General features: G+C 39.7%; 2 protein-coding genes across 5 annotated transcripts in view; one reads left to right on the forward strand and one right to left on the reverse strand.

Moving 5' to 3' along the window:
* The window catches only part of acsl1a (acyl-CoA synthetase long chain family member 1a), an 18,997-nt gene extending 6,569 nt beyond the window's left edge, over positions 1–12,428 (reverse strand). For 2 of the 3 annotated variants that reach the window (XM_040024111.1, XM_040024113.1), the window contains exons 1-7: positions 12,286–12,428; positions 2,216–2,428; positions 1,637–1,751; positions 1,491–1,555; positions 1,292–1,393; positions 584–683; positions 279–454 (exon numbers count right to left, since the gene is read on the reverse strand). In XM_040024111.1, the coding sequence (XP_039880045.1) occupies positions 279–454; positions 584–683; positions 1,292–1,393; positions 1,491–1,555; positions 1,637–1,751; positions 2,216–2,410 (753 nt within the window). In that variant the 5' untranslated portion in view covers positions 2,411–2,428; positions 12,286–12,428. Of the gene's footprint in view, positions 1–278; positions 455–583; positions 684–1,291; positions 1,394–1,490; positions 1,556–1,636; positions 1,752–2,215; positions 2,429–5,374; positions 5,684–12,285 lie in introns of those variants that run through there. The other variant, XM_040024112.1, reaches the window with a different exon arrangement.
* On the forward strand, positions 5,685–22,710 carry helt (helt bHLH transcription factor). Of its 2 annotated transcripts, none has more exons than XM_040024116.1 (4): positions 5,685–5,914; positions 21,471–21,575; positions 21,733–21,829; positions 22,057–22,710. In XM_040024116.1, exons 1-4 carry the CDS (start codon positions 5,894–5,896, stop codon positions 22,530–22,532), a joined length of 699 nt encoding a protein of 232 aa, XP_039880050.1. In that variant the 5' UTR covers positions 5,685–5,893; the 3' UTR covers positions 22,533–22,710. The 2 variants fall into 2 exon arrangements, with proteins under 2 accessions (XP_039880050.1, XP_039880049.1); XM_040024115.1 differs by lacking the exon at positions 5,685–5,914 and adding an exon at positions 20,404–20,888 and having other exon boundaries at positions 22,057–22,707.
* The last annotated feature ends 246 nt before the right edge of the window (positions 22,711–22,956 follow it).

Raw genomic sequence — 22,956 nt, forward strand, 5'->3', positions numbered from 1 at the left:
TGAAAATGGTCATAAGAATTAATCAAAGAGCATTATGCCATTATGTACTGTTTATAAGGTTGAAGAACCCTGCAGTCAGCTGGGACTGAAGAAGTCACTTGGATGAGTGACGAAACGTTCCTCCCAGTGACAATCTACGTCAAGATGAACAGAATCAACTTTCTGGGGACTACTCTCTATAGTGCAGACATAACACAGAAGATGACACAATTTCCTCTGCACATCAAGAATGAACATTTGTGAAACTCCAAAATGACAAATCCGATTCTTATTCTCACCTCCAGCTCCTTTAAACTCAGGATCTCGATGCCGTTCTCCTTTGCGCGGGTCACCAGGTCGCTGTCAAACGCCTCGATGAGAATAATCATCTTCACCGCTCGTGCTTTTCCGCTGACACAATCCAGAATCATCCGGGCCTTTTCAGGGACATCACAGATCACCGTTGAGATGTCGGCTGTGAAACAGACGGCGCCAAGCGAACCATTAATTTAATCTTCCATCGTCACGGCCCTTGATTTATAAAGCACTCTGACAGTGCTGCAGGCGATGTGTGGTTAGTGTGAGATGGTGCCCTTTTTTATACCTCTATCAATAATGTAGTCAATGGCTTCAGCGCCGAGTGTGTCATACAGCGGGACAGCCACCAAGGAGTACGTGTAACAGGCGAGCTCTGTAATGGTCCACTGCACAGAAACAGTATCATTCATTTGAGTTCAGCCGTGGAAAAAAAGGAAAAAGAACAATAAACAACTTGGTAATGCTACAAGAATCATCTTAATGGAAAAAGTGTAAAAAGTTCAATATCTGATACACCTTTTGACTAACAATATAACAGCTTCAAACAGTATTTATGTCAGATGGATGAATTAGTCATTACCTAACTCTTTCTACCAGGTTTCCCATCAGAAGTGTGCAGTGTGTCTACACTAAACCAGACACTTTGCTAGGATCACTTGTTCAGCTGCTCATTAATGTAAATCAGCAAATTACAGGGTAGCAACCTGCTTTTATGCCTACAGACATGGTCAAGATGACCTACTCAAGTTCAACATGAGCATCATGACTGAGCATGAAATGGTTGTTAGTACCAGACGGGCTGATCTCAGTATTTCAGAAACTGCTGATCTACTATGAAATTACCAAACAAATATCTCCTCAGTTAAAGAGGAGTGTCTGCCGAGTATATATTTACCCTTTTAATCTGCCCTTGTAAAGCAGGAATGCAGTTAGCTTGTGGTTAGTGATAACAGAAACACCCTAGGATAACATGAGAGGATGACGTAAGTTTTACCTCTGGTCTGTTCTGAGAGAAGATGCCGATGAATTTGTCTCCTGTGTGAGAGTGTCCTCTGTGAAGGAGGGCGGAGCCGATGCATTCTCCTTTATCTATTACCTGTGCAAAAAATAAAATAAAATCCAGTTTATAAAATAAATTCCCACTTTGATGGTTGTAAAATCCCACACTGGCATGTCTGTGGTGCCCATCTAACCTCTTTATAAGTCTGCCATTCATATGGCTGGTTTGGTTTCCTCGATCCTAGACAAGGTCCATTATCTGCAAAAGAAAGAAACGTTTATCCAACATCAACGTCTTTGGGGATTTCTCACATTTAGCAAGTAGAAGAGAGACACTGACTTGATACTCTGAGCCCTCGTAGGAACACCTCGTATAACGTGCGTGCATCGTCGTAGTAGTGTGTCAGGTAAGAGCCGTCTTCGCACAACACCGATCTTCTCGCACGCTCACCACCCTGCAAGGAAACAGAGTTCATTAACTAATAATTAGCAAACTCGCCATGATCCCTTAACACGTTTATCTACTCATGAGCTCCAATGCAAAGACTGGGCTACAAGTGACAACACTGTGCTCCCTGAAATAATAAAACAACATTCAATAAGGCCCCGTTCTATCCCATCAGCAGCGCCAACAGTGACTGTGTGAAAAACATTTTAGTACTTTTAATGTAACAGGAAGTGATGAAGTCATGGCTTGTAACTCCTAAAACTGACACTAACGCCAGCTGTGATTGAGTTTGTGGAGAAAATCCATTAACATTTCCAGTGAATGAAGTCAACTGTTCAGTGCTTTTTGCCCAGCGTCACTGTATAAGGGATCAAACCTCGGAAATTCCACTAACAAATATGACCGTAAAACCGAAACCTAAATCCAGAGAGTTTAACTGGAGAAAAAAAAAAAAAAAGAGAGATCACTCACTGGTAACTCCACTGACTGCAGTCCAAGATCACAGGGTGGTTTGAGGGCTTTTGGCCGGGTGGCAAACCAGTAGGTGGTGATGGCCGCGAAGGCACCCATACCCATGAGGGCGTTGGTGGGAAAGCCTCGGACGTACTGCCGAAAGTCATCCAGCTCGGGAATCCGCAGCTGTCTCAGGACCTCCTGAGCCTGCATGGTTGTTTTGCAGTGAACCTGCAGAAAAACAGAAAACAATCAATTTCATTGGTCTCAAGTTTTAGTTTTAATTTAGCTCAGAGACTTGTGTGGAGAAGTGAAATATTTAGCACATAATATGACTGTAATAGGAACTTTTTCCATTGAGTGAAATTCTGTAAAGAGCCTGAAGCTACTTGATGCTGGCAACTCAAACTGAACAGTTTCATGGCCTCACTTTTCTCACGTCATGTTCGAAACACAGCCCCTGGTTTTGTGGTTTGTTTTAGCTGTAAAGAAATCTGCCATCTGTCCCTCAGACACGTTAGTGCTGCTGCTTTTCCAACCTACACCACCCTGCCATCCACCTGTAGGCTCCAGGGTAATATTTATCATTTCTCATCATGCAACATGTTTAAAGGGCCAGACTCCAACTATTTTCTGAGGCTATAAGGAATCAAACAAACCAGGCTAAACCGTTGTTTTAATAATACATTCTGACCTTCACATTACAACAGGAACACATACAGAACTGTACTCTATAAAACTAAAGCATCAGCTTAAAAAACAGGCATGATTTACCCTATAAACCTTCTGTTAGCTACACATGACCTACACATGAATCCCGACCCAGCCTAGTGATCTCAGGTTTGACATTAATATTTGCTGTAAAACTGCTGTAACACGATCTCAAAAGCCAAATGTTTTTAAAAGGACTATATCACGTCTACAGCTTTCACTTTTCTCTGACACAAACACCTATTTCTGGCAAACTGACGCGTTAACACAAAAACGTACTGCGCAAAATAAAAGCTTCAAGGATAAACTAAGAGTGAATCATCCGAGGCTCACCGCAGAGATGGAGCAGCAGCGCAGCTCAGTGATTCAGTAATGAACCAACTCTTCACTGCAACTGTGTTTTTTCTTCTTCTTCTGTGGTTTAAAAATCTGAGTACCAGACTTACAATGAGTCAAACATTGGATGTAAATGTGAATATTTCTTTCAGTGAATGTGAATACTGAAGACTGGAAAATGAAAATAATTACGTTTGTGTTTAAAACATCAAGATTTATATATTAAAAAAAACAAAAACAAAAACAAAAAAAACTCAAAAATCATAATCACGTTTGTTGAAATGCCGCAAATATCAGCTCCTGGGAATTATGGTTGATAAGCGCTTGAAAAAGCATACTGGCTGGGTTAGCAGAAAAATCAACAAATCCACTGATACAATGAGGAGGGTTAGCTATCTTGCACTTAAAACCAGTTTCCTTAATGATTAATAGTTTCATTTATCCCTATCTTTCCTTTTGTAATGTAGTTTGAGCGAGTACGTTTCCTGCTGCTCTCTGCAAAACTCTTACAGAATTGTTTTGTTAGGACTGCATCGTGTTCAGAGTCATATATCACATCTGTTCCTTTATGTGGAAGCTTAAGATTTCTGCTATTTATGGCGTCAATATCCATCTAGTATGTGCCTTTATTTATAAGTTATATTCTAGCAAAGGAAATCTCCCTAAGCAGACTCACTTTAATGTCACCTCACAGGTACATGATTACTCAGCTTTATTTCCTAACTTCCTCACTTGCAGAGGTAATTTTCTACAGTTCTTCTACTTCATTTAAAAACATTTCAGTAATCTGACATTCATTTTATGTAGTCAGATCATTTATTGTGTGCAAATGTTGTGTTTTTCCATAACAATGATATTTTTTCATATATGAAATAGATGGCAGCTTCAAGGTCAACTTTATCCCCTGCTGCACTGTGTTATTTGTTATCTTTGTCTTTTAAATTGTGCAGGTGAATAAAATAAAATTGAAGACTTTTTTTTTTTTTTTTTTTTAAATTAACAACTGAGCTTTTTTAAATCCACTAAATCGCTAAAGAATGAATGAAACATAGTTGCACATTTGCCTGTTTTCCTTCTGTTTTTTTTTTTTGTTTTTGTTTTTTTTAACTGATGTTGTTAATAGAAGAAAAAGAAGAGGATGTGCTATCCCATTCAACAGCTGTGCACTTGACAACAAGGACATGGGGGAAAAAAAAATGACTCCCGACACATTTTCTGATCACAAACCTCAGTGGAAATATAACAAGATGGGCGACCGCAGATGCTGAACAAAAGGAAGAGAAGCTTTCTGCTTTGGATGGTTTAGAAATGAGCTCACTGGGCTGGGCTCGCTCTTCACTCTCATGGACATATGGCTCTATTCTAATAAAATATTCATACAACAATAAAAGTGAGTCACAAGTAGGCTGAATGCCTGATTTTTAATGACATGTTAAATGAAATAAGAGAAGCCCGAAGACGGAAAAACCTATTTAAATTCACTAAAATAGTCAACTAGAATTTTTTTTTAATTATTACGAGTTAATATGGAAGCAGCACATTAAATAATCATTTAGACCTACAACTTTTCACGCGGCCTTCTGTGCAGCTCACATTTTTTTTAAATCAGCCTGGGCGGCTGGAAGCACATGAACTGTGTTTAGCTCTTTTGACCTCTGTGGGGTAAATGAGCGAGCAGCAACAACAATTGACTTTTCACCTACTTCTATTATTATCAACAAACCTGTGACAAATGGAACCACTGCCAACTGGCACAAAGTTCTGCAGTGACGCTGTCATTGACTTATAATTGTGGATTCAATTAAATTTATATATACACATGTTAAATGACAAATAACTACTGTAAACTGAGCTGAGATGAGAATTTTTATATTGAAGAACAAACCACAAAGTAAAGGCTACATTCATTACAAGTGTTCGGATCTGTTTATCCTCTCGGAAGGAAAATAAAAGGTTCCGAAATCATAAACGTTAGATTAAACTGTATTTTTAAACACTATAAAAGAGAAGCAGCAATAACATCTCTTTCAAATCACCTCAAGGACAACCTTAAGTGCAGCTAAGTACATTTTCACAAATCTAAGCACCGATTATTGACAGGCAGAAATAAAAATCAATCTCTTTACTCACTGCTCACAGCGTGTGTCTGAAGAAAGGTCGAGACCGTGGCCACAGTGGATATTTGAAAGGCCCTGTGCTGCTGCAGTTGCTATTAGAAGGACTCAGACTGACCTCTAATAGACCTCTGAAGTTCTCACAACTATGAATAGCAGAAACACGCCCCTTTCAAACACACACACACACACACACACACACACACACACACACACACACACACACACACACGACACACCACACAAGTCACTCACTGAGGTACTGTTTAGCTAACGGGTAACTCAAACTCATTGCCGGTTTCTTTACTGATGTGAGCTTTTTGTGTTTGTGAACACAGGTGTGCATTTGTCTGTTTGTAAAAGTAGCTTAAAAGTAATCTTAGAAAAAGCTCAGAACAAACTGAAAGCTGATCTGAGTGATTCGAGCATTTTTATTTATGTTTATTCAAGAGTGAATCACCAGTATCTTATCACACATTGTCTTTATCTACACAAACGGAGTGTTAAGTTCTTCTGTTGCTGAGCAGCCAATCTAATGAAGCTGTGGAACAAAGAGGTACGTACTGATTATATGTCATGCTGTGTATTCTGTGTGATAGATATGTTGACAGACCTGATATAGCAGAGATGTCGACACCAACATACACTCGTCTCAGAATGTACAAAGTCACCAAATAATGTGTGCAAACCATATGTGCAGAGTCCTTCGTGTCTAAGATGAATAAAATAACATTTCCAAATAATGATGGCTAACTAAGACGAGTTTCTACATGGATTTAAAGTCTTCTGGCTCTTGACTGAGTCGAATAAGTGTGATAAGTTGTGGCTATATTGAAGCAGATTTTTTGTGAAAAGTAAAGGAAGCTTGCAGGCTAAAGTGTAGACATGCATGGAGTCAAGAAAACCCAGTGTGGATATGAATAATTTTAAGAGTTCAACCCATTTTTAATTTTTAAGACTGATACTGAATACAGAATACCACATTTAAATCACCGATATTCGGTGATTTAAATGTGATATTCTGATATATCGGCTGATATCTTTCTTTCTTTGGGACACACGGAATGTAAATAGATTTTGTTTACGTTTCTTACATATTTAGTTATTTATTTAACTGTAGTGATCCAAACAAACTGGAAATATCAGTGCGCCCTCTGATGGACAAACTGAAAAATAACATGGTTGAAGGGTGTTTCTTCCATATTTTTATTTATATCATGTTTCAAAACATTCACAGGACACCGTTTTTACAGCTGTTTTTCTGGACCTGTTGGTCACAAGTAAAGTATACATTTAAAAATAGGACCTCATTTGCATAAGTTGGGTTTCACACCGATAAACAACTCGTTCAAAATCTCTGAACTCCTTAATGAGCAACAGAGAAAAAAAGTCCCAAAAAAATGACTAAATGTAACTCATGCACATGTCTCGCTTACTACTAACCCCTTTATTAAATTACAGTGTTTATGCCACACTGATCTTCATCAGGTACAAAGGCAATGTCGTTGTATCCACTCCTTTATTTACAGATCACACTGATGCAAAAATCCTACACTAGCCTACCATACAAGACAGCCTGCAGGGATCCAAATGACCTAATAAATTAAGAATGAGTTTATAAAATCATTTAACATTTTAAAATACAAACCTAAGAAATTTGGAGATTTGATTGTGTTGTGTTAATATTGTAAAAATATTGTTTTGTAAGCGGAAACAAACCTGATTTTGTTTTAATTGGTTTTATATAGAAATAACTAAACAATCTTGGTTCAATAATTTATTATTTGCATCAGTAAACCACACGCTGCACAGACCGAGTGACATCTTCACACATCTTATTTTGCGAGTGTTCATTACAGACCTACTCTGAGAGTACGTGTTTCTGTTTGATGGCCAGCAGTGGCACATGACACTGGTGTCATGCTTTGCTAAGAGTTGTCAGAGGCAAAAGGTACCACTACACCCACCACCACCCCCACTAACCATACTTGGCCTGGGAGGATGAGGAGCCAATGGCAGAGCCAGCTCGGCAGTCACCCCACAAACATAAGGCACTGGAAAAAAGAGGTGGAGGGGCAGTGGGTTCATTTGACACATAACAGAACATGAAGATAAGTTCGCAACAGCCTCAAGCTTGCAGGCAGGTTACAGCTGTTTGGTATAAGAGACACTCTTACCACAGTCAGGAAGCAACAAAAAAAGCACAGTTGGTCAGTCATACTTGAATTCTTCTGAAATGCTTTGGTTCCTCTTAGAGGAATGATGCAAGACATCTGAAACCTTAAAGCAGTGTGATACTGAGCTGCTTAGTCAGTTGTTGAGCATCAGATAAACCTGTTTAATCTCATTATTACTACCTTATTAAAGGAGGGGAGGGTTAAACATTAAGCTTTTAAACACATAAAACATAATCCCATCTTAACAAGTCAGCTGCTTTCTCTCAGCTTTACATGAACTGGGGTGGTATACAGTATAACTAAAACAGTAAGTGTCTTTTTTAAGTAAATTAAATAATGTGTGTTGTGTTATGGCTGTACTAAAATAAATGTTTAAATTTCTTTTGTTGAAACCAAACTTCACAGGTGAGCGGTGGAACTAACTGAGAAACCAAGGACGCTGCACGCTCATATGGCAGGGACTTGTTAATCCCAAAGTCGCCACTCCCTAAAGCATACCCCTTATTGTCTATTTTACTCAAAATAGGACCATAACGCACATAACCTGCCATTAGAAAGAATGCAGGTTTGAAGCACTTCCACACTGGCTTCCTCTTTCAGACCCGAATGCGGTCAATAGTAGGTCCAGCTGAGAAATAAAAAAGCATCAGTTAGTGTCTGGCAGTGAAGCACTGCTTCTGCTGTGTGAGAACACATGGTTTTGACAGTAGCTAAAACCATTTTCACACATGCACGCTGACCCTGATGGAGTTGCATGTGACAACACAAAGGTCCATACAGGCGAACATTAAACGGTTATAACCTGCTAGCTCCTTGGTGCAAAGTCTGTGTGGTGTCAGGTTGCAATGGTCTGAGAAGAGTGAATCATAAACCGATCTCTGAGGGCATCTTCTGCATCTTGCCCATTTTAGGGTCTTCTAAAAAGCACTTTGTGTTTAACTGAGATATGTAACAGTACAATTCTTTTCTGATATACCAAGATAAAGAAACTAGCATGGTATTTCAGTGTAAATCATCACCGTGCGCATCTATAAATCAGTGCCTGCTCCACTTCATCATTGTTGGTCTGTTAAAGACTTTCTTCTTTAAATTGCTCACTAAAGCGCACACTTTTTTTGTACTCCGAGACACGATATCATAACTTCTTCATGATGAGACCAGGCTTAATGCAACATGTGTTGAAACTTGACAACAGCTTTCTCACTGGTGAAAGGAAACACACCAAAAACCTCACTGGTAATTCAACAGTTTGAAAATAAAGCACAGCACAGCGCCTAGGAAGTGATTAAAAGAAAAAAAAAAAAAAAAAAAAAAAGAGGAGTCAATATATTCTTATGTATGTAATGAGATATCCTTGCATACAGTATAAATTCACAAGGGCATTCACACACCCTAAAGGCAACTGACAAACCAGTTTTTCCTGATTAGCGTGGCAGATGAGGGGCACTCTGAAAGACGCACAGGAAGAGAAGACCTCCACCCATTTTTATGTGATCAACGTGGCAGACCAACTGACATGACCAGCATTACACTGAGAGACATCCCAGCACAGCTACAGGAGGCCTGCTTTAACTCGTATGAGGCTTCACTATAGTCTCTCATGTCCTGCGATCCTCTGGCTGACTGTGACTTTTAACCCTGGTTTTTGGACACATGACCTGACCTTGCACAAGACAACCAGACTAAAGATTGCAGGTCATAACCTCCTTGATGAAACCACACACTCCAAGTCACGTGGTCACACAGCGGAGAAATGTAGAGGGGGAAAGAGAGGGTGGAGGACGAGCTCGCTTATGTAGGATAAAGGTCACACAACTCTTAACAACTCCCGACACACCATTGGGGCAAAGCAAAAAAACAACCTGACTAGTGCTTTCACAGTGAAACATTACATTATAAAACCCCAAAAGCATCATTATGCTTTAATTTGCATCACCATCCTTTAAATCGCTAAGATTTGCTGCCAATCTGAAGTTTAGCAAGCACTATTTACACGGTAAATAGTTGTGCTTGCTAACATGTGCTAATTAACACAGATCACATGGAGGGCTGGAAATGTCAGTGGACTTGTGGCAAACTTGAATCCATTTAGCAGTTTTTTCCATTAAAGAGGTGCTAAAAGGAAAAAAAGGGGGATCCTCCAAGATCCTCTTGATTTTGGATCATCTTTTCCAAGAATGTAACTACTATTTTATTTTATAAGCAATCTGCCACAAAAGCAGCACGCCAGAGCTGATTGTTGTGTAAACATCATCCAGCTCAGCCCTTCCACCTTGCTAGCACCAAAGCAGACAGAAAGGCTGATACTGGTACTGTCGAAAGACTAAAGGCCACATGGCAAAGGGTTTGCTTTAATGAAAGCTCCTCTACTTGAGTACTAAAACCGCCCAAACGATTGCATCTTTATGGTAACTGTTCATGTGACTGCCCTGCATGACCGCAACAGCATTACCTAGTGTTTCAAAAATTGGGTTTAAAATGGGAGGAAAACAGCAGGCGGCATTCCAGAGATTCCTGTTAGAGGAAGTTTGCATAAAAACGCCTTCAGACACAAGCACATATCAGAGCTGCTCTCCAAAAAGTGATGTACACCAACAACTGACTGCTAAGCACTCAATTATGATTCACTTTCACCTCATTTTCTTTCTTATAGAAGAGGCTGGAACTTATTCATAATACTCAAGTATCCAACTACCGGCTACCAGCTGTCCATGACTTCTAGTCTGAGAGATTTTTTTCCTTTGAGGGGAAATGACAGAAACAGTCCAGCTTTTGAGTGGAAAACCTGCTGTTTTTCTCATATCTGCAGTTAATTCTAAACACACGAATGCTTCACATTTCAACAAGCTGTTAAACCTGCTTGATTTGTCTAATATGCATGAAAGTGAGTCTGCTCAACAATCTTATGTTTAATTTGATATCTGGAACATGCATGTTGTCCTCCAGCACAAGTAGGCAAGATATAAAGTATCTGCTGGCAAATGAAAGAGCTACAATTGAATGTAGAGTAAATGATGGCCATCTGCATCTCAAAGGGGCAGCAATCACAGGCCAGTCAGAATAGCTGTGGAGAAAGAAATTGAGATGCACTGATTGACCAGCCAGGAACCAGAATTACACAGTTTCCACTGTTCTTAACGTGGATTGGTGACTGGCTGGTCATGCATGCATTACTCACACATGGCAGCACAGGCAAATAGTCCCACGCAAACTCGACGTAACGGTCACTAAAGTAAGCTGCAAACATATCTGAAACAACAAACTTAAAAAGACACTTAAACGTGGACATTTTTAAGAAGCTAACAAAGGCAAAATGGCTAGCAGCCTCGGTATGAGCAAAGGATCAGATCAGTTATGGGGAGAGGAATAGAAAAAAGGGAAAAGGTTGATGATCTGTTATCTGGTAACAATATAAAAATACAGAAAAATTATGTAAGTACCAGACATTTATTTTTATAAATAAATCTGCTGCACTTGTTAGTTGTGGTAAAATATGTCAGGTAAAGGTGGGTGTACAGCAACTCATGTTCATTCATTATTTGTAACTTTTTCCAGGGGCAGGACAGTTTACTTTCAGTTTTGAGAGAAAAGTATATAACTTACAGAAGCCTGTCACATTTAAATAAGTCTTTATCACAAAAAATCCTAAATACACAAAAATCACTATGGGCAAGTCACACTAGGTGAAAAATCAGAAATTGGAATAGGCCAAGAAAACTACAATGGTGGATCTCTAATGAGAACGTCAAAGACATTGTGTCACTATGATATGCTCCACTGGTCACTGGTAAGGACATGGAAAGTTCCTGGAATATCTGCCTGTTGCTTAGCACATCATCCTTAAAACAGCAACTTGGTCCTGCACAGCTACACACTGTGGTCAGAAAGCAAAAACAAAACCTTTAAACTCTCAATCCGTGTTTTCAGATTTATTCTCAAAGTTTACAACTTTCCAAAAGCGGAAAAAAAACAAACAGTTCAAGTTCACGGCGGTGGCTTCACTAAAAGCCATGTTCTCATTTTAAACAAAATAGATGTCGCCAACATTTTGACATTGAGTGGAAATTGGAGGAAACAGCAGCACGCGCTACTACTATCCGGTGTGGACCACTTTGGTCACTCATTCACACACGCACACGCGCGCGCGCGCGCACACACACACACACACACACCACAGGCGGAGTTATGAGTGATTTGGCGGGATGCCACCACAGTAGATAACAGTTACATTGTTACTCCTTGTCCACTTATCTTTATTTAACAATGACGTGCGCGAGCAGCACGCTCACACCGACTATCAGCAGTGATGTTAGTAATAAAGAAATAATACATATGAAATAAAAAAGTTTTTTTGAAAAAAAAAGAAAAAGGATTATCATCAGAGGCGTTGGTGACGGTTTCATCCCTGTTGCTACGTGTCCCTGTCTGTTTTCTTTTCAGAGGGCTGGTCCGTTCAGCCTACACGCGGGTTTGTCGCTGATAAACAGACCCACAAACATCAAAAATGAACAGCTCGTTCTGATCACGCACTAAATATCACGCTGCTCATCGTCAGATTAGCGGAAACGAAGATATAATGCGGAGAAAAGACATAAAACGAGGCTGGGGTCTGGTCTATTTAAAGCAACAATAAGAGCAGCCCTTTCGGTGGCTTCATCCTGCTCTAACTTTTGCACACGGGCCTCGGTAGAGGAGCTCAGAGCTACGCTGCCTTTTTTTCGGTTTTTAAGAGTCAAATGTTGGCACTAACCTGTTTGCAGCAGCAGACTTTGACGTGTTTCTTGAGGAAGCAGCGGCAGCAGAAGCAGCAGCGGGCGGCAGTGGCGGTTTACACTTTGTTCAGCTGGTGCAGCTACCAGCCAATCAGAGGCGGCTTCACGTGTTGCTTTCGTAAAGTCTGAGAGGCGTTCGGTCATTGGTCAGTTAGTTGTGACGGTCGATAGAGCGTTTCACATCCATGTGAATGAAATCAGGTACATCCGAATCGAGTAATTAACGAATACTAGCTAATTTTAAGACACCCTTACTTTTTTTTTAATTGCTACTCAGGAGAATAGTGTTTAGAGGTTTAGTGAATGACTGCAGTGAGACTATTTGAAGTTATTTCCACCCCCAACTTAAAATATACAGTCAGTCCTTTAGAGAGTTCATTTGATTAAAGAATAGACTAAACATCTGCAGCTCCATTTGTCCTGTCAATTTAAGGTGGCACCTGAAGGCACCTTAAATTAAAAGTTCCAATTCAACAATGTAAAAATACTCAATTACAAGCTTTTCAAAGAAGTTATGTGAACACCTGTTAACAACTACTACCTGACAACCAGACAATCAAGCACCAGCCAGAAATCACCACTTGAATCTTAAACAGGGTACTTTGAACATTTATCATGTGTTTGTCATTAGTCAAATATGTAAGTCTTCTTATTCTATCTGCTGCCTTTCCTCATTTTCCATCTTCAACATCTTTTTCCAATATATCCACTGTCCCACTGCACATGCCACTAGTGGAATACATAAAATATACTTACATACACAATTTGAACACATAAAGTTACAATCACAATTATCTTAGTTTTGTATTTTCTAATTAATTTTTATTTCATTTTGACTTTTTGTTTTTTAATTCGGTGTAGTTTCAGTTAGCTTCCAGGGCTTATCTTCTTATTTTGGTTTAACTTTTGTTGTTTGAAAATGTTGAGTTTTTATTCAATTCTGTGTTGGTTTTAGTGTTTTTAATGATTACTGTATGGAGGGCAAGTGTCAGAGGCCAGATTTAGTAAATTCACCGCAGGCATTACAATAAAAACACAACTTTTTGAAAGCAGTCGACTCACAGCCTCGTAGATGTCCTCAATAACCATGTCCTTTAGCAAACTAACAAATACTAGAACCAGGGTTTTAGTTTTCTAAGTTTGAAAATTGTTTCAATTATGAGGGGGGTATCTAAAATCTTTTTCATGTCTAGTTTTTCATGTTTAGTTTTGGAAAGAGGTATACTCTTTATCTTGTTAAAAGAACTCTGGAACGAGAATTTTTAATTGGAACTGTAGTTCTTTTCTTATATTAAAATATCTCAGGGTTTAGATGTGCAGTCAAAGTCTACTTAAGTTGCACTGGCTCGGCCCACATAAGATCAAAGCAGGCTGTACACCGCGTTCCAAATTATTATGCAAATTGTGTTTAAGTGTCATAAAGATTAAATAAGTTGTTTTTTAATTAAACCCATGGATGGAATTGTGTCTCAGGACTCTTTGTATCACTGAAAACAATCTCGGACACCTATGATCATTAGTTTGCCAGGTGAGCCCAATTAAAGGAAAAACTACTAAAGAAGGATATTTCACATTATTAAGCAAATCACCAATTTTCAGGCAGTATAGGAAGGAAAAATGATCCCTCTGCTGCTGAAAAGCGTGAAATAGTTGAATTCCTTGGACACGTAATGAAAATCTTAGATATTTCATGAAAATTTAAGCGTGATCACCATAATGTTAAGAGATTTGTGGCTGAGTCAGAGCACACACGGGTTTGTGCAGACAAAGGCACAATGATGAAGGTTTCTGCCAGACAAATGCATCAGACTAAGAGAGCAGCTGCTAAAAGGCCATAACAAAGCAGCAAACACATATTTGAAGCTGCTGGTGCCTCTGGAGTCCTGCGAACATCAAGGTGTAGGATCCTCCAGAGACTTGCTGTTGTGCATAAACCTTATATTCGGCCACCCCTAACCAAGGCTCACAAGCAGAAACGGCTACAGTGGGCCCAGAACTACAAGAAGACTAATTTTCAAACAGTTTTGTTCACTGATGAATGCAGTGCAACCCTGGATGGTCCAGATGGAGTGGTGGATGGCTGGTGGAAGGCCACCATGTCCCAGCAAGGCTGCGTCATCAGCAAGGAGGTGGTGGAGTCATGTTTTGAGCCGGAATCGCGGGGAGAGAGCTGGTCGGCCCCTTTAGGGTCCCTGAAGGTGTGAAAATGACCTCTGCACAGTATGTGGAGTTTCTGACTGACCACTTTCCATGGTAGAAAGAGAAGAACTGTGCCTTCTGCAACACAACCATCTTCATGCAAGACAATGCACCATCTCATGCTACTACAACAAGAGGAAAAAGGAGAGGACCTCACGGTGTGGTACCCATTCTTCCCCAACTTCAGTCCTACTGAGACCCCTTGGAGCATCCTCAAGCAAAAACATATGAGGGTGGGAGGCAGTTCACATCCAAACAGCAGCCCTGGGAGACTCTTCTGACATCCTGCAAAGACATTCAAGTAGAAACCTTCCAAAAACTTACAAGTTCCATGGATGCAAGAATTGCAAAACTGCTATCAAATAAGTGGTCCTATGTTAATATGTAACTTGACCTGTTAAGATGTTTTTGATTGAAATAGCTTTTGATTTCAATGAAATTGATCTACTAATGCTGCAAATTCAACAAATGACCATTTTCAATTCTCTACAACCTATAAAATCTTTTGAAACTCTGTGTGCGTAATAATTTGGAACAGTGCGTTTTAAGTTTTTTATTTTAAAAAAATGTTTTCATTGGGAGTTTTGTTCAGTAACATTTGAATTATACTCTATTGGTCGATGACTCAAAAATTATGCCGACTGTCATTTGAATCCACTATTTAGGAAAAACAGAGAAAAATACCATTTGCATAATAATTTGGAACGCGGTGTATGTGGTCTATAATTTAAAAATGGAATTGACATCTCTTGCTTATCAAATTCACAGTCACAGGGGGCTGGAGCTTATCCAAGCTGTCATACGTGGCAGGCAGGGTGTACTCTGGACAGGTCAGGGCTAACACGTGGAGCCAATCATTCAGCTTCAGATTCATATCTGAAGTCAATTTTGAGTCACTGGTTAACATGTTTCGACTCTGGGAGTTTAAAAAACACAGGACCTTCTTACTGAGAGACAAAAGTGCTCTTATCAAGAAACCTGATCCTCCTCCCCTTAGACAACCTGCAACAGGAAACTGAAAGTCATTTGACAAACATTATAATTTAACATTATGGTGACATAAAAACACCTTTTAAGACAGCTATGACGACAGAAATCCATAAAGGCAATGAACCAACCCAAAGACTGGAAAAACAGCAACAGCAATAAAAAAAGGGTGCACACTCTGAAACAGAGAATCAATAATGCTCGCTATGAAGTCACTGGCAGTCTGTTATATCACCACCAGAGAGGTTAAAGGTGACCTGTTTCCCTCACCTACATCGTAACCACCTCTGATAACTCTGGCTTTACAAACAGCACCGAGTTGTACAAAGTAAACAAGCATACTGTCAAATTTTTACCAACTACAGTTTAGAGATAAGCATTTACATTACATATGTACTCATATGCTGCATTTCACACTACTACAAGCCACTATCTGAAAGGGAAAAATTCTACCTTTTTCACAGCTGTATGCACTTGTTAAATTTAGACGGTAGCCAATAAACAACTTAAACTGCAAACAATTATGGGAACCATTATGTAATCTTTCTATTTTGGATACGACGTTCACGAACAATTTTCTGTGAGATTTGAAGCTTTGGGAATTGGAAAGCCTCTTTAAGATGACTTTAGTATTTTTAAACTACAGCAAATTTAAACTTTTATGAAACTTTAAAAAAATATATACTAGAGGTGGACTGAATTATAATATCTCTAACATTGTATTTCTAAAATTCTTGTTGACCGTTGATCCTGAGGTCCCCCTCCAGAGTACTTCACTTTTTTTGGTCCACTTAAATGTTTCAAATCGTCAAACAAACTCTAATATTAGAAAAAGATAACTCAAGTAAATACTAAATGCAATTTTGTATTTAGTATTTACATTCAGAGAAGTTTACAATTCACCAAAAGTCACCCTTTCTGTTTCTTCATTAGGTTTATCTGCAAACACCACACAGCTAACTTACCCCATTGAACTCTCATGGACTTGTTTGAGTGCTTGACAAAAAACAAAACAAAACAATAAAACCCAATCCCAAATCTAAGTCAATGTTTTCAAATGATTTAAGATGAATGCCTTTGAGAAGTCCAGTTATTTTCTTTTCAGACTACCATATATGACATATAACTTTATGACTATATAACTTATTTTAAAGAGTTTTTCCTGGTAGTGGAAAGCATCTATCACATACCACAGTAACCTGGAGCACTATAATATTGTTTATTTGTCTTTAAAAGAAAGCATAATGAACAGCGTCTCTGCATAAAGATCCTGGCCACTGCATTTCCCGGATTGTAACACAAGAGGGAGCGCTTTTGCCATTAGAGCAGCTATTATTCCTGTTGTTGAGTATTTGATCACAAGCCTCCTTTAAAGGATCTAAATTCTCTCTGACAAAATTACAATATAATTTGTTGTGGAGAAAATGTGTTTATTGTAAGTTTCTTGTGGCTCAGTAGTAATGTAAGACTTCTGTAACTGCTGATCAGAAACATGCTGTTCAGCAGGAGATATCTGCAGAAAGACATGGAAAGATAAACTGGCGGTGTAAACGCAAAACGTTGCCAAACGTGTACGTTTTGAGTCTTCGTTTTAAAAGTCAAGAAGTTACCCCAGAGTCTGATAAGTCTGCCTTCCTTTCTAATTTATGAAAAAAGAAATCAATGAATCACAGTTAGGAAAAAGGAAGAGCTCTGTGATGATGATGATGACTATGTGGGACTTTAAATATGGGCGATGTGTCTTTCTGGTCTTTGTCAGTATCAACGGAAGGCCCTTCAGAGAGAGTTGGACTAGATTTGGACAGCATCGCTCTGAGACAAGATGTCCTCAACTTTATATATTACAGTCCCAGATGCTTGTCTTGTGTTAATATGACTTAAGTGTTAAAAACTTTAAAGAGTGTAATGATAGTCAAGGTTTCTCCCAGCTAATCGAAACTCAGGTCAAAGTATAAAAGACTGTAATTTAGAGGTATGTGAATGTTTGTATTTTATGCAACGTTCACACATATTTCTGCAGATTTCTTTGCTACTCTATGATTAAATAGCATTTTTCTGACAAAGGCCCAGATATTACTTTAGGAATAGTCTGAATTTAAACGGACAAGCTTCCTTCTCTAGCTTTAACGGCTTAAATAGTTCCAGTCTTCGTTTTTCAAAGGGGCCCTGAAGCTGCTTAACCATGCAGTCTGAACTCAGCTTAGATCATTTCCACGGGCTCATTGGGGACCGTGTGAACTGCTGCAGTTCAGGCGGAGGGTGGCGCACCAAGCCAAAGGATTGTGTCTGGGACCCTCAGAGGTCACCACGGGTCAGAGCGCAGCGCCTGACAACACGGTCCACAGCGGCTACTGCTGCACACTGAGCCGCTGTTAGGCTTCGTGACTGGAGGCTTGTTTATGGTGTTTCAGTGGGGGTTTTATCTCGCAGCGATGCCATTTGCAATAAAATAAAAAATAAATTATTATGATTAGAAAATAACCTAAAATGCAAAGATTGCACCAGACTCCCACAGGCATACTTGTCAGTCATCTTAAAAACAGATCCTCTGGGTGAATATTATTCTTTTATGTGCAAACTGGAGCTCTGAACAGCCAACAGAAACCATTTGAACATCCACACTGAATTTCCTTAGCAGCCCGCTGATATAACTGTACAAAAAAGTTAATTTTAGCAAGAAAAAACTGATCATGCACACATGAGCAACATATAACATTATCATACAAAAAGAGTCTTAATCATCTGATTTATGTTCAGATCCTGTTGATCTACTTTCGCATGTAAAGTAAAACTAAAAAATGGATTTAACATGAGCGATGTGTCCTGTTAGGAATACTATAGGCTCACTTTAAACATACATTATTACACTATTATTAAATATATACAATAAATTTATTAAAATGTTCACAAAGAGAATTCACATCTGATTTATATTCAGTTTGCTGTGTTACATTTTCGCTAAGATCTCTTAAATGTCATTTTATACCACTTGCCATTTTGTGCCATTTTAGGGGAACAGGGTGATATTTAAATGCATATTTATTCATATGCGCTCTTGTGTCAAAAGTCCGCATTAGAGTTTATTTCTCAGTAAATTGAATTAAATTAGCTAATACAAAAGTAATCTACACATTTATGCTGTTTTTTAATGCCGTAAGAACTTTTTCTTTCTGTGGTGTTCAACAGGTGCTTGCTTTGCGACTGAATGCAAGTGCGCACGAGATAAATCAGCCCAGAAAGCGCGATTCTGTGCCCAGTGAGTGTACAGACTCTGCAGCAGTTTGATTTCATTCAAAGTAGATTGTTTAATATGCTCTAAAAAAGATAGTAATGCTTTTGCTCCTGAACAAACTAAAAGTTAAGCAGTTAATTTGCTGCAAAAATGTTACAGAAGCTGAGAAAGAAGGAGAAACACGGTGTGATAAAAGCTGACAGATAAGTGATTTCATTGACAAGGCACAAAAAACTATTAATATATATCCCATTTATCAAAACATTCGAAGTTTTACCAACAATAATTATCTGAATATGAAATACATTTAATGCATCACTACGAAACAAAAACCGTTAGGCTGAGAAACCCCGACTCACGAGTTGGTTTCCTTCTGACGCAACTCTGCCGTTTAAAGTCTGACAGCAAAAACTTCCAGTATTTAATTCAGTTTCTTTTACAAAAGCAACAGCGCACAAGTCCCACAATATTTCAAAGGACAAACACATAAAAAAAGTGTTAAAAACTCCACACTCAAGTAATTGGATTTTATGCCCCCGTCCCGCACGCTCGCGCTTTTCTCTCCATGGTGCTCTAAAAACTCTCCAAAAGCTTCAGATGTCTTGTGAGCTTTTCTTTCTCGATCTCCGCCGCTTTTAATTCGTCGACATCGCTCACAGGATCAAATATATCCAAGCACAGTGAAAGTTTCGAGATTAAAACGTTCTCATTGGAAGAAAAAAAAAGGAGCTGGATCAAACTGTTTTGGCGCATGAGAGCACTTTGAATCTGTGAGAAGGAGCGCACACAATAAATCTGTTGTTAACCTTGCTGTGAAAATATGTTTGAAGAAAACAGCCAATTGTTGTATGAAATGTATTCAAGTATAAAATAATGCCCTTTGTTTGGGAGAAAAACTTCAGCAATGTGAGGGTACAAAAGTCCCCTGTGGCATTTACCAGCACCCTTTGTGCTGTTTGCGCTTTGGCGTCTCCACTTGGCGCATTACCCAGGCCCCTTTAAACGCGATTGTTTCTTTCTTTCTAATGACATTTACCGGATCAAAACATGCTGTTAATTCGATCAGAAAGCTTCACCCTTCATAACAATGGCAGTATAATTTCTCCCAAAGTTTGTTAAGTTGACCGAAATTAGGCAAATGAATAGGGGTCTCCAGGCTACCCATCTTGCAGGTGACGGGGAATAATGCGCGTTCACACCAGCTGCATTCTTCTTTATTTCTCCCTTTCTTTCACAGCATTATTAAAATTTAGGCCAATGAAACTATTCATTCGAGTGAATAGACATTTTCTTATAGGATAATAGGATACAAATTGAGCCTCTCCAAAGAGTCTCCAGTGGTGGGTAACCCTCGTGTGCCAGAGGCTGCTGGAGACGCTGGCCTTGACGCGGACGACGCTCGTGTGCCAGGGCTAATCACACACCTGCCGAGGAGTCCAACAAAATAAAGAATGTAAACAAAAAGCTTGCCATCTCTCATAAAAGATGGACGTGTCACCAAGTCGTGTGAGAAGCGCCGGGAACAAACGGGGGGACTCCGTCTCCAAAAGATCTCCCCTGAACTTGGCGGAACAGCCTATTAAAGGCTTACTTAATTACTCTAATGACACTGGACAGGCCTTAAAACTCGGACCGGGCTTGGATGAGAGTTAAGATCGCTTGCTGGGATTTGTAAACAGGCGATCGTGTGAGAAACGCGAGTTGGAAGAAAAAGCGATTCTTTTTTTCGCCGGCTTTGTTTTCAGTGCGCACAGTGCGCCCCGCCGGATCAGCCGATCCCAGCGCTCAGTTCTTATTTCCCGCCTGGGTTGTTACTATGCAAATAATATTCCAAAAGTAATCACGTGTCTTTTGAACAGCCACGTGGATTAACAAAGCAGGTTTGCCCCCCTGCTAGCCTATGGCTTTAGATTTTTACTATTTCTTTAACTGATCCTAAATGCACACATTTACCCAATGCATGTCTCTAATCCCATGGAATAATTTACACCATGAATGCGACAGTCCCTTGGATGGATCCTTTATAAAGGACAGCTTTCTGCTCAGACCTCAGTCTTCTCCTTCACCTTCCAGACCAGGACATCTCTACAGCTTCGAGCTAAATTCATTTTTAAGACGTTTATCAGGGATTCGTTGATGGCATCTAAAATGAAAGACAGGAAGGTATGCGCTCCCTGTGCGCTCGGCATTTTGAGGACAGAAATAATTTGGAACCTAGCACTTTTAAAGACTTTTGAGTACACTGTTGGAATTATTTGCTTCTCTATATACAGCTAAAAGTGTAAAACTGCTATCTTCCGGACTTTTCACTTTAGAGGAGTAAAACGCTTTTGTGCATCTCCATGTGGCGCGCATTAAAGAGAAGCCTAACTTCTGGTGAGGTGAAAGACCATATTATGCAGTTTGGCAGTATCTGGTGGCAGCAGTGTGAATACATTTATCACAAACCTTTATAATGTGTTACACTCGTTAAACGATACTCAGAGTATCGTTTACTTGTCTCAGAGATAACGAATTTGTCGAGAGCGCAGGTGGCCGCTGCGCGCTCCTGGAGCAGCACAGCGCGCGACGCGCAAAACCCGCCAGGATTTGTAGCTCTTCTTAGGATCTCTTCCACATTATTTCGTATTATTTTGAAAATTGTGGGATTTCCTTTTTAAAAAAAATTAGCTTGTTTAGGACCGTAAAAGGGCGGCAATACAACGATTCCGTTTACTCATGATGTCTCTTTCCCTGTTTTCACAGAGAACTCCAATCTCCCACAAAGTCATCGAGAAAAGAAGACGGGACCGCATTAATCGTTGCCTGAACGAACTGGGAAAAACAGTTCCAATGGCGTTGGCTAAACAGGTACTGTGAAATGTATCGGATATTTATTGTTGACTAGCTTTATTATATAACATCTAAAATGACAAATAAAAAAGTTAATAGGGCAGTCCAGTCTTCTATATATGTAAACATTTTAAAATGTTTTTAAAAATAATTTTAACGATTCATTTTTTCTCAGAATTCTGGAAAACTAGAGAAAGCTGAAATCTTGGAGATGACGGTGCAGTACCTGCGAGCGCTCCACTCAGCGGACTTTCCCCGCGGGAGAGAGAAAGGTCAGTGAAGTCTTGTACTTTACGCATGACATTGCCATCATCCTCTCAGCTAAGTTAATAGCTTCAAACGTGCTGGTCGTGTAAAATTTGGCAGACTTTATTTTTTTAATGTATGTTTCACCGGATGCCCAGTTTTACGCACCAGAATGAGCCACAAAAACCACGAAGTGGTTGTTCAACATGTCACCCGCAGGGTTCTAACCAGCACTTATTTTGGCTAATTTCAGGCGAACTACTTGCTGAATTTGCAAACTACTTCCACTACGGATACCACGAGTGTATGAAGAACTTGGTGCACTACCTGACCACAGAGGATAGAGCTGAAACCAAAGACATCAAGTACGCAAGGATCCTCGCCTTTTTACAATCAAAGTCCCGTGTGGTCACCGAGCCTGTGTTCGGCTCTGTCGGCGCGATGCCAGAACCGTCTGAATATCTCAGCCAGCTGCATTCCTCCCCGGAGCACCAAAACCACAGCCCCAGTGACTCCGTGTACCAACAGAGTCCACCGGGACACTTCTCGTGGCACAGCTCAGCCCGCAGTCCAGGCATCTCATACCCAACAGTGCCACTCTCTGCCCACACACAACAGCACGGTGGATACTTGTCGCCGGTACCGGGACTCGATCACCACTATTTCAACTTCATCGGGCACACGCACGCAAATACGTTTAGTTTGCACAATGCGCAACACGCCATGTAAATAGCCTTGTTTTATGTTTTTTATTTATGCATATGGATCATGTAAATGTTGTGAATAAATAGAGTATTTCTGCCTAAAATACTGCTTGTTTTGTTATCATTACACTTACATTAGGTGAGCAAGAGGGCCCAAATCTCCGAATAAAGCAACACACACACACACACACACACACACACACACACACACACACACACACACACACACACACACACACACACACACACAGAGAGAGAGAGAGAGAGAGAGAAAGAGAGACATAGCAGGATAAACCACAACTCTGGGAAAAGACTTTTACAAAAGAAAGGGGAAAGGGTTCATTTTTAGCAGTTTGTGATTTCCCTACATTGCCTGAACAGAGAAGAACTACTAGAAGTATACAAAAACAGCATGCTACAAACTTTTTTCCCCTGGTATATTTAAACAA

Source organism: Simochromis diagramma, unplaced genomic scaffold (genome assembly GCF_900408965.1).
Source record: "Simochromis diagramma unplaced genomic scaffold, fSimDia1.1 OVJJ01000302.1, whole genome shotgun sequence".
NCBI classification, from domain to species: Eukaryota; Metazoa; Chordata; class Actinopteri; order Cichliformes; family Cichlidae; genus Simochromis; species Simochromis diagramma.